Source organism: Strigops habroptila, chromosome 14, assembly GCF_004027225.2.
Source record: "Strigops habroptila isolate Jane chromosome 14, bStrHab1.2.pri, whole genome shotgun sequence".
In the NCBI taxonomy this organism is placed as follows: domain Eukaryota; kingdom Metazoa; phylum Chordata; class Aves; order Psittaciformes; family Psittacidae; genus Strigops; species Strigops habroptila.
Window position 1 is genome coordinate 3,137,019 of NC_044290.2, and position 11,487 is coordinate 3,148,505.

The 11,487-nt window shown below is 58.0% G+C and overlaps 1 protein-coding gene across 7 annotated transcripts in view; it reads right to left on the reverse strand.

Moving 5' to 3' along the window:
• The window catches only part of MXRA7 (matrix remodeling associated 7), a 28,897-nt gene extending 24,197 nt beyond the window's left edge, over positions 1–4,700 (reverse strand). For 5 of the 7 annotated variants that reach the window (XM_030506489.1, XM_030506488.1, XM_030506493.1 and 2 more), the window contains exon 1: positions 4,151–4,687. In XM_030506489.1, coding sequence (XP_030362349.1) covers positions 4,151–4,591 — 441 coding nt within the window. In that variant the 5' untranslated portion in view covers positions 4,592–4,687. Of the gene's footprint in view, positions 1–4,150 lie in introns of all 7 variants that reach the window. The other 2 variants (XM_030506494.1, XM_030506492.1) reach the window with 2 other exon arrangements.
• Positions 4,701–11,487: the final 6,787 nt, after the last annotated feature.

Genomic DNA, 11,487 nt, shown 5'->3' on the forward strand with positions numbered 1-11,487 from the left:
GAGCAGCACCCAGCCCTGCAGGCACATCACACCCCGGTACAGCACCGCCAGCGCTGCACCCGGCCAGCTCAGCAGCTCCTCAGCCATGTTTGCTCCAACCTCTGGCAAAGCCAATGCCACAGGCACCTACACTGGGACAGCTCTTGTTGTCACAGACGAGCACCCTTGAGCCTGCCCTCACCTCGAAGTTCAGATGGGCACTTCATGGAACCAACCAGGTTGGAAAAGAGCTTTAAGCTCATCCAGTCCAACCGCTCCCCAGCACTGCCAAGGCCACCACTAACCCATGGCACTGAGGCCTCGGCTACACGGTGTGTGAACACTTGCAGTGACGGTGACTCCAGCACTGCCCTGGGCAGCCTGTTCCAATGCCTGAGCAACCTTTGGGGAAGAAATTGTTCCTCATCTCCATCTAAACCTCCCCTGGTGCAGCTTGAGGCCAAAGAGAGTCAAAAGAGAGTCGGGAGGCGCAGTCCTTATGGCCTCCGCTCCAGCAGCACATTGGCTCCGGGCAGGCTCCCGGGGCTGTACCCAGCTCAGAAGGGTCTGGGTAGGAGCAGAACCTCCTGGACCCACTGCAGAGACAGAACATAAAGCCCCAGTGCAACCATCCCAGCACCAGCCCCACGCCTGGGGTGCAGGGGAGGACACACATCCTGCCTCCCTTCCCAATTCACAGCTGCTGCGAGAGGTGATGCATTTGTTGTCAGCACAGACTGCACAGGGCGAGAGCTGGGGCACATCTGAGCACTTATGGGTCCTGTGGAGAACCCCACATCCCGCTGGCGAGGGTATCTGCTGCTGCCAAGGCTGTGATGGAGGGGGGCACATCACTGCATCCCTCCCAACCGCTGCAGAGCTGCTGCCCCAGCCCTGTGGCATGGCAGAAGCAGATGCACAGCTGCCAATTGAAGCCAGACTAATCACACACCCTCTCCTCTCAGGCATGGGGAAGGCAGGAGGGAGGTATCACAAGGGGAGATGCTGACTTCTTCAGTGTAAAGAGGGTCCCTGCTGGGAGCTGGGTGCTTCTGCTGCCTGGGGTGTCCAGAGGCACCAGGAGCCGCCAGAAGGCCCAGATGGGGTGGGGGACACAGGCAGCAGGAGCTCTGCAGAGGATGCAAAGACATCCCCTTGGTACCTTTGCTATCCAGCCCCACTGTCACCCACTTGACCTGTCTCTGTTTGGAGCCGCCATCTGCAGTTAACCCTTGGCAAACCAGCCAGGCTGCCTGCTCACCCTCCCTGTGGCATCCCAGGGGATGGGATCCAGGATCATGGAAAACCCTGCCCTGTCCCTGCCATCTGCCATTCCCAGGACAGAACTCCGCATTCCAGAATTGAAGCTTTCTGACTGTTTCTCACCAGAACCAGCCGGAGCTGCTCCAGCAATGCTGCGGTTCCCACCCAACAGCTTTTCATTAGGGATTGCTTTGACAGCGCTGCCTCAACCATTCCCAAGCCGGGAATGGGGATGAGAAGACAGTGATACACTAATTAACTTTCTTCTCAGTGATGAGAGCCAGCAGAAACAAGGGGAACCACCACCAGCAGCTAATGGGAACAAGAACTCCTGGGCCTCTTTCCCTGCTCTGCCACTGCTTCATTGTATAGCCATGGGCACGATGGTGCAGGGGGGCAGGGAAGGCCAGACCCACACATTTTACCTGCAGGGTTCTCATCTCAGGCTACCCTTGCAGGAGGTGGGAGCAGGAGGGAGGCTGAAACAGCCCCAGCAGATCCTGGTTTGCACAGGCAGGGAGAAGGGAAGGAAAGAGGCAGTGGGGTGGGCAGCTCCAGCCATTAAACACACCAAGGCTGCTCTCACTGAGTGCGTTCATCCATCAGCATTTTGGTTGAGTGGTTAATGGCTGCAGTGACTCCAGACCAGGCTGGTGCAGTATTTGCTGAGCAAACAGGAGAGGATGAAAAGGACAGAAAGCTCTCTGGGTGCCCAGCACAGCTTGCTGATGTGCTGATGTACCCAGCCCAGAGCCTGCAGCAGCCCCGATGCTGCTGGAGCCTCTCTGCTGAGTCACATCAGGGACCGCAGCCCGCAGCCGAGCCAAGGCAGGTTCCAAAGGACACATTTCCATGGGCAGCTGCCTGCAAAAGCTCTGCCCAAGGCTGGTCCCATCCCTGCCTGTCCCATCTGCTGGGCTCTGGCCTGAGCAGCGCTGGAGGAGGAGGAGGAGGAAGCAACTTGGAGGATGTTTGCAGGGAGCAAACCCCGGGGAGACTCTGCAGAGCTGTGGATGGGCTCCCCCACTCTGCCCATGGGATCTGCCCCCGGGTCAGCACTGGGACTGCTGCTCACACGTGTGGTGCCTGCTGGGCACCACGTACACCCTGCGCCACCAGCCCCGGCGGGTGCCTGTGCCAAGTGTCCTGGCAGCTGCTGGATCACGCGGGACCAGCGCTCCCAAACACTTACCCAGCAGCAGGAAGCATCCCTCCCCCTTCCTGCTCTCTCCATCACCCACCAGGTCCCAGCCGCCACTTGGCCCCTGCCCAAAGAGCTGCTGCTCAGGTCCAGGGTGACTTGTCCTGCTACAGCGAGGTCACAAATCCCAGGAGAGAGAACTGGCCAAGCCCCTCCTCAGCTCCGGTGTCCCCTTTGCTCTGCTGTGAGAGGGGCTGAGGGGAGTGCAGCAGAGAACCCCCATCCCACAGAGCCCAGGCAGACTCCTGGAGGACACACAATTCCCTGTGCCTTGGGCAAGGGCTCACCTCTGGGTGTGCAAAACCCTGTTACCATGCGCATGCCTGAGAGGGGATAGATAAAGGAGCTGAACCCATCTCTGAAGGCAGCAAGTGCCTGTTCAAAGCAATCAGGGCTGAAGAGCAGACAGAGGGGAGAAAAATATTCCCAAGACTCAAGGTGGCAAAAGAGCAGAGGAACCGGTGAGCTCTGGCAGTGCTGGATTGGGCCATCTGCCCCAGTGGGGTGCTGTGCTCCATCGGAGAACACTGGCTGCACCCCAGGCCCTGCGGCAGCTCCAGCGGGGTGGCCAAATTTGGTGCTCAGCTGGCTAAGGGCAGCCCAGGGGCTCCCCAGCTTGCCAGAGACCCTGGTACTCACAGGCACCAATAAATCACGAGGCAGAGGGGCAGATGTGGCTTCCAGGACACCGGGACGAGGAAGGGGCCTGGCCCCATGGCCAAGGGGTGCCAGGAAGGGCAGAATGGGAGCCTGGAGGCTCAGAAATAACAAGGGGAGGTGAGGGGGAGCACAGGGGGAGGCAGAGCCACATCCCAGCCCCGAGACTGGGCACCGTGGTGCAGAGCAGGGAGTGCAGCTCCCGGGACCTGCCCAAGGCTGTCCAGTGAGTCAGTGGCGATGCTGCCCAAGGCGAGGGCTGCTGCAGACAGTTGCTGAGGATTACAAATGCTGCTAAGAATAGCCAGCAGGGCCCCAGCCTGTGCTGCCCAGCGCACGGCCAGGCCACGCACCCATCGCTCCTGCATTCCTGAGCCACCTCATTATTCACTTTCCCACATTGGGACATTGCTGCCGGGAGAAAGGCACCAACGCAGGGAGCTCGGGCACCTCGGGTTGTCCCCGAGTCCCATCGAGCAGGGCAAGGGCAGAGCAAGCTCTTTCCAGGGTCGCCCTTTTATTTTTAAAGAGGATCCGGTGCGGGAGGAGGATTTACCGGGTGTTTATAGGCATCGCTGCCCCTCCGGCCCCCCAGCTCAGCGGAGGCCAAACCTCGGGGTCAGCATCCCGCTGGGGCTGGGAGGGAGGGGGAAGGCGGGGACGAGCCAGCCTGGTGCCCGCATTGGGTGCATTGGGCTGTACCCAACAGGGTACAGCCGCCGGTGCTGGCAAGGGGACAGTTTGCTGCGAGCCACTGCAAGAGGCTGCTCACGCTGACACATGCTTCCCTTCCCTTAAATCCTCGCTATCTTGACTGGTTTCAAGCGCATTCCTAGGGAAGCGGAGGTGGAAACGAGCCCGAAACACACACCCCCCCCCCGCTGCCGCCCTCGGGGACAACGGGCTTGTCCCCACCGCGGGTGAAACCCGGCTTTAGAGAAGCCCCCGGGCTCTGCGCTCCCCCCTGGCCCCCGGGAACGGGCACTACGGAGTGGGGGGGACCCGGCCACGACACGGGCTGTTGGCGGCTCCGCGGGGAACCGGCCTTACCTTGCTCTCCGCATCCTCCCGGGGCTCGGGCCCGCGGGGCTCGGCGGGCGGCTGCCGGGGGACGCTCTCGGGCCCGCGGGGCTCGGCGGGCGGCTGCCGGGGGATGCTCTCGGCCGCCGCAGGGCTGGGCTCGGCCGCGGGGCCCGGCTCCTCCGCCGCCTCCTCCCGCTGCTCGGCAGCCGCCTCCTTCCCCTCCTCTACAGCCCCGACCTCCTCCACAGGCAGCCGGTCCCTCCCGGCCTCCGGCTCCGCTCCCGCCGCCGCTCGGTCCCCGGGACCGCTCTCCCGGGCCGGTTCGGCCGCCGCCGGCTCCCGGGGCCGCTCCGCCGCCGCCCGCTCCCCCTCGGCTCCCCGCAGCCTCACGAAGACGGAGGCGAGGACGAGGGCCAGGACGGTGAAGAGCAGCGGGACGGCCAGGTACAAGTCCACGGCCACGTCCATCCCGCCCTGCTGCCGGAGCCCGCCCGACCCGACTGCGCGGTCACCGCGCTGGGGCTGCGGCGGGGCTGGGCAGGCTCCGAGCCGGCTTTACCCGGCGTCATCTGCCCGGGCCCTGCCCACAGCCCGGCCCCCCCGCACCGAGCCGGCAGCCAGCGCGATGCCCGCGCTCCCGCACACAGCAGAGCCCGTGCTGCGAACAGCCCGGCTCCGCAGGAGGCAGGCGTCTGGCTCGGGACAGGAGAATCTTCCATTAGACATTATCCTGTCTCCAACAAGGCACCTCCCGGCGGTTCTGCACGGTCACAGAGTCATCGCAGGATCCCAGATTGGAAGGGACCTGAAGGATAATATGGTCCAACCTTTCTTGGCAAAGCACAGAATCATCATAGAATGGTTTGGGTTGGAGGGACCTTAAAGCTCATCCAGTTCCAACCCCCTGCCAGGGGTCGGGACACCTTCCACTAGAGCAGGTTGCTCCAAGCCCCTGTGTCCAACCTGGCCTTGAACACTGCCAGGGATGGGGCAGCCACAGCTTCTCTGGGCACCCTGTGCCAGTGCCTCAGCACCCTCACAGGGAAGAGCTTCCCAATATCTAACCTGAACCTACCCTCTGTCAGCATGACCCAGACTCGATGGCCCAGCACCCTGTCTAGTTGAATCTTAAGTGTGTCCAGTGCTGGGGAGTCCACCACTTCCTTGGGGAGATTATTCTAGTGGCTGGTTGTTCTCATTGTGGAAAACTTTCCTCTTGTATCCAGCAGAATCTCCCCAGGAGTAACTTGTGCCCATCACCCCTCTTCTTTTCCATGTAACTCCTCATAAAAAGGGAGTCTCCATCTCCTTTGTAGCCACCCTTTAAATACTTGGGAACTCTTTGCCTTGGAATTGTCTCTGTCTCCTCAGCTCTGTATCCTGGGATGCACGCACAGCCTGGCAAGCTCAGCACAACTGCAGGGAGCCCTGTGCAGGTTGGGGTGCCCACTGCCCGCCCCTTGCAGCACTTCAGGAGCATTTACATCCACCCCAAGCTTCAGCACGTCATTCCTCCATCCCCAGGAGCTGCAGGCGGTATTGGTGGCACCTTTGTGCCACAAACTGCTGTGGCACCCACCAGGAAAGTGGGCGCTGAGAGCAGCCGGGCTGCAAAGAGCCTCCCCCCGAGCACTTCACTGCCAGGGTGTCCCCAAACCCAGGCTGTACCCCAAAGCCATCACCAGGAGCCTGGCCAAGGGGCTGTCAGGTCCTTCCAGACTCTGCCAGTGAGGATTTCCTGCCTCTTGAGACTGCTGGAGGATTAGCCAGCCTTGGACAAAGCAGGCTGGAATTAGGCAGCCTAAACTATTCCTGCCAGGGTAAACCAGCACGGAGCTCTCTCCCAGCTGCCCTCAACAGGAGTAGACGTGGGAATCTGTCCCTGGAGTTTCCTCCAGGGAAAAAGCTTTGGAGTTACCTCCTGGAGCGGAGTTTTTTATCGAGTAGCTAAAACCAAAACACGAACAAAGATGGGATTAAATCCCTGGGGTGGGAGAAAGGAAGTGGAGCCATGATCCTTCCTCACTGTGCTTTGTCTTTATTGGTAATCCCATCAGGCAGGCATAGGGACAGTTGTATTCTTAGTAACAACCACCCATGGCACTTCTCATCCCTTCTCCGGTCTGTTTCCTGGGCCCTGCTCCTCAGAGCTGCTCTAGAGCTCAGCCTCAGCACCCAGATGTTGGCAGCACCACAACACTGTCTGCTTCAGCATCTTGTTTGATGCCTGTTTGGTCCTTTTCTTCTCCTTTCCTGCCCAAATCCACTCCTTAGCTTGGTGAAGCTACCGGCTTCCAAAGGTTTGAGTCACCACATGGACGAAGTGGAAAATCAAGAGGGACATAACAGCCAGGACTGCTCCAGCAGGCTGGAGCATAACAAAGGGTTATGAACAGCTCTGGAGCACAGCGAGGCTGAAATTCAGCTGGAGACAGAACCAGGGTGGGGAAACTCATGGGGCTGGGTCTTTGGTCCTGTGCCCACGTGGACTGTCTGGTTTAGGGACAAAGAGGGATTTTGGGCCACTGTGTCCTGCTGTGAGGGTGCTTTGGCCTCACACACAATGCACACGCTTGCAGTTGTCACAGTGCCCTCATCACTGCCCACATCCAGAAGCCTTTTTCCCTTGGCACTGTCCACTTTCCATGGGTCTTGGTTGGAAGCTGTTAGAGGGTGTTTGCCTGCGCAGGAATGCAGTGGCATTAACCCAGCTCAGAGATGGAGCATTTCCCAAGCAGGATTTATCATCCCCTGAGAATGAGAGGCTCTGGTCCTCACGGCTTCTTCTGAGCCCAGGATCACTGGTGGGGGAACCAGAGCTCCAGGCAGACGTGCCCATTAGCAGCTTCTGGCTCTGGGCCTGCAGCGATTCAGGGGCAGGCTGCTGGAATTCGTAGGAGTGGTGAGAACTGCAGGGCCCAGACACCTCTGACAAACAACACTCCAGGTCTTGAGAGCAACAGCCGGGAGCATCAAGGACACATCTGCAGGAGCAGCAGCTCTCACCAAGCCAAGCACATCCAGCAATGAGGTGGTGGAAACAGCAGCACAGCTCAGCTCCCCACACCCAGAGCTGGGCGAGAGCTCGATTCGCTGTAGAATGATCTGATGGGGATGATCTCCCAGGCACAAGCCAAGCCCCGCGGGTCCTGTGGGATATCAACTTGTCCCTTCCATGGCTCCTCAGAGGCAATTGGATGGAGTGAACTTGCCCTGACACTGCAAGGCTCCCACTGGGAGGGACGGAGGGTATCCCTAGGGTTCCTCCATCAATGTACAAGGCAAGATCGATGCCTCCAGCTCCTACCATGTAGCCACATGCTCCAGGGCAGGATGGATTCACACATCAGGTCGCTGTGCAGGACGGATTCACACACTGGGTCATTGGGCAGGATGGATTCACACACTGGGTCATTGGGCAGGATGGATTCACAAACCGGGTCACCAGGCAGGCTCCCAGCCAGGGATGTGTGCCCTGGTGCTGCTGCCAGCTCGGGGACGAGCTGTGGAGAGGCTGTGGTGGGGTCTCGGGGAGGACCATGCTCTTGGTGCCCAGCCCCAGCCCAGGGCCAGGCTGAGCCCGGCGGAGCGCGGTGCCCTCTCCCGGGAGCAGAGGGGCTCTGCACCGCGGGGACACGGCTCAGCGGGAGCCGCGGCCCCGCGCAGAACCTGCTCTTACAGAAGCGGAGGGTGGCAGCTGAAGAGCGTTACCCACAAAGGGGCATTCAGGAGAGCTGCGGTGACAACTGCTGCGGGACAGCGCCCGCCAAGCGCTGTGCAAGAGGGACGTGGTGTGCCGGGACTGACGTGCAGAACAGCCGGGAGAGCACAAAAAGACTGGATTTACCACGCCGCACGTTCCAGCAGTGGCTGCTCCGAGGGGCTCTGCTCCCACCAGGCATCCCTCCCACCCCTGAAGCAGGGGGGTGGGTTTCAATACCCCTTTCCAGCACTGCTGGAAGCCACCCATGGGTCCGCAGGATGCTGTGAGGAGAGCAGGGACATGCTGGTTTCTGCAGGACAAGTAGAGCCACACAGACCTCACCTGCTCCAGACATGATTCTGTGCACCCAGATCCTCGAAGGACCCGACTGCCCTCACATCAAGCTTGGGCACAGACAGGCCTTACAAGTGATCCTTACCAAGAACAGCAGCCTCTCTGTGCTGATGCCATCCCAGGCAGTGTCACTGTACTTGCCCTCTTCTTCACCTGACACAAGCTTGGAGGTCACTATCCCCTCTGTCTGGCTGTTCATTGCTTTTTCACACCCGGCCTTTTGCTAGCACTGATGCTGCTGTGATGCTCAGAGAGCTGGCTCAGCTCCCAAGGGACAGAAAACTGACCCTTTCAGTTGTTGTTGATGGTTTTCCAAGTTTTGGAATCCCAGACTGGTTTGGGGTGAAGGGACCTTAAAGCTCCTCCAGTTCCAACCCCTGCCATGGGCAGGGACACCTTCCACTAGAGCAGGTTGCTCCAAGCCCCTGTGTCCAACCTGGCCTTGAACACTGCCAGGGATGGGGCAGCCACAGCTTCTCTGGGCACCCTGTGCCAGCGCCTCAGCACCCTCACAGGGAAGAGCTTCTGCTCACTAACCAAATACATGAGGTTTTTTTTCCACTTTCCCAATCCAGGACAGGGAAGGGTCAAAAGCACTTGTCATGGTCTGGTAATAAAGCTACAGACACAAACCTTCTCCCGATGGCCCCAGCAGCTTCCAAACCATACCTCATCACAAAGACACACTAATCACACATGAGAAAGAGCTGAAAAAGTCCCCAGAGCACCCCTGCAGCTATCACTGACCACCACTGAACACACCGCAGTGCTTTGGGAAGCAGAGGTGCAGCCGTGTGGGGTTATTCCAGTCCATGATATAAAAGAAAAGCGACCAGCCAACCGGATAATGCAAAATAATCGATTTTATTTCAAATAAAAAGCAAAACCACAATCATCCAACCAAGACAATTAAGAGTATTCCCAGCTCTGCTGGATGGGTGATAAAAGCAGCTAAGGGCAGTAGCAGGGCTTGGAGTGTGACTGTCAAATGAATCCTTAAGCTCTTTCCTTCCCCTCCTTCAGAAGGGGGATGTCAAAAACCTCCGGGTACAATTAGCCCACACAGGCATTTCGGATTTGATTCAGTCAACAGTCATGCTTCCTGCCCCACGATGGCTGGGGACTGAGGGAGGAAAAGGCTCTGGGTTAATCATGAAAGAGGTTGCTGTCTGTCTTTTAAGCATTTGGAGAGGCTTAATGTAACTGAGAAGACAAACTGGAGCCAGCACAGCCCAGCTGGGAAGGGAGGAAGCTGGGCCCGTGCTCCCCCTGCACTTGTGCAGAGAGCAGGTGCCGAGACCCCCGCGCCTGTTGTCCACATGTACAGTTCTAAGGGAGTATTTATCCCTTTACTCCTGAACTGTCACAGCAGACAGGCCTATACTGGGTACCAGAGGGCCAGAGCTCACAAACCCCTTTAGCTTCCCCCAGAGCAGGCAGGACAGTGACACCCATACGCACAGGACAGTTGGGAAGCACCCAGTGCAAACCCAGTGGGACACTCAGCCTGTCCCTGGGGAGCAAGCAGGAGCAAATGCCATCAGGGGCTGAGGGAGAGTGGCTGCTGCCCTGGGCTCAAAGAAGTGAGGGCACCGGATCGTATCCAGGGGTTCTCCAGGTCACAAAAGCAGTGGGGTGGGATCAAGAGACATGGATGCCCCAAGAAGCACAAACCTGGAGAAGCGAGAGCACAAAAGCCCCTGGCCCCAGTCAGCCTCTCACAGTCACAGAGCCAGGCACAAGGGAGCACAGGTAACTTCATTCCTCATTCACCCAGCCTGGAAGGAGGGCTGGGGAAGCACCAGCTCCCTCCTTCCCCTCAGGCCAGTGAAACTGCCTCCCTGCTGAGAGAGAATTTAAGTTAGTCCTGTTTTCAAAAGCTCCTGATCTAGCAGGACCTCCTGTCTGGAGCACGCCATGAAATGCCAACGGTTAAACTCTGGTGAAAACAAAAAAACCCTTGTTCTGCTACAATTTATGTACCACACAGCAATTCTGGAAGGGCCAGCACAGAACACCACGTGGCCAAGAGTGCTGAACAACAACATCCCCAATGTTTTCTGCTACAGAAAGGTAACACCAGGTTAGGAAATCTCAGGTTGCTTCAGATGCCTGGAATGGTTTTTGTGCGAGGAGGGCTTCAAAGCATCTTACGCAGTAATTACATGTCAGCCTCACAACACCCCTGTGAGGTAGGTAAGGAAAACCTCATCCACTAAAACAAAGACAGAAGCTCACCCATTCAGCCGAGGCACGAGCCTGTAAGTGGAAGAACCAGAGATCCCGGGAGTCTCGATTCCCAGGTAGCCTGAACAGATACACCTTTGTTTTGTGTCAGGAAGTGCCTTGTGGAGCACTCAGTAGAGCGTTGCTGGCATCACAATGCCTGCAGTCCATTTCAAACACACTTGCTTCCTGTGAGGGATGGCAAAACACAGGCTTCAATCTGAAATTGTTGTATTTCACACCACGGAAGAGTTCATAGGCTTGGAAGAATCCTTTGCACTCTGGACCTTCCCACTGTGCTTCTGGGGGTAGAGGTGTGGAAGGTTTGAAGACTAAAACTGAACCCTGAACGCCAAAGGCGACTGTGAGCTACAGCAGGAGCCCTCTCACTGAGGTACTACCCCCCAGGCCATGACGAGGGGAGTGGGAAGGTCTCCAAGGGCTCCCTCACCGTGATAGATCTGAGACTTCTGAGCCCTTGCCCCCCTCCAGGCTCCCACCTTCTTCCAGAAGGCAGCAGCCTCTGCTCTGAGAAGACATGCACTGTGCATGTCCAACCAGGCAGGGAAAAAGGCAACCCTGGCCAGAAACGTCAGGAGATTGGGAAGTTTTCTGGTTTCAAATGAAGTAATCTTGTGGAAGAACCTGCGGCAGTCTACGGAGTAAGTGTGCTCATTTAAGCCTGGCTATCACAGGAAATTCAGCTAAGGAGTGTACCAAACCCCTTCCCTCTCTCCATTTTCCCACCACCTCACTTTTCCTACACAAAATGACTGGCACAGAAGATCCAGAAACAGATCCTGACAAACTCTCCAAGAAGAGGGAGAATGTTTAAATAGGAAGAGACAAGGTTAAAAAACAGATCAGGAAGACCAGACAAGCAACTTCCTGGGCTCCATCAAACCCAACATGTGTAAGCAAGTCACAGATAAGGCTGCCACTCTGCTGTTCAACTCTGCTACCAGTGCCAGGGCACCACTGCGTGTTTACAACACACACACTACTCCTGCTTTCAAGTTTCCTCTCCCGAAGAGCAGATGAAGAGATCTAATACCCACCTCCTGGGTCTCAGGAGAACACC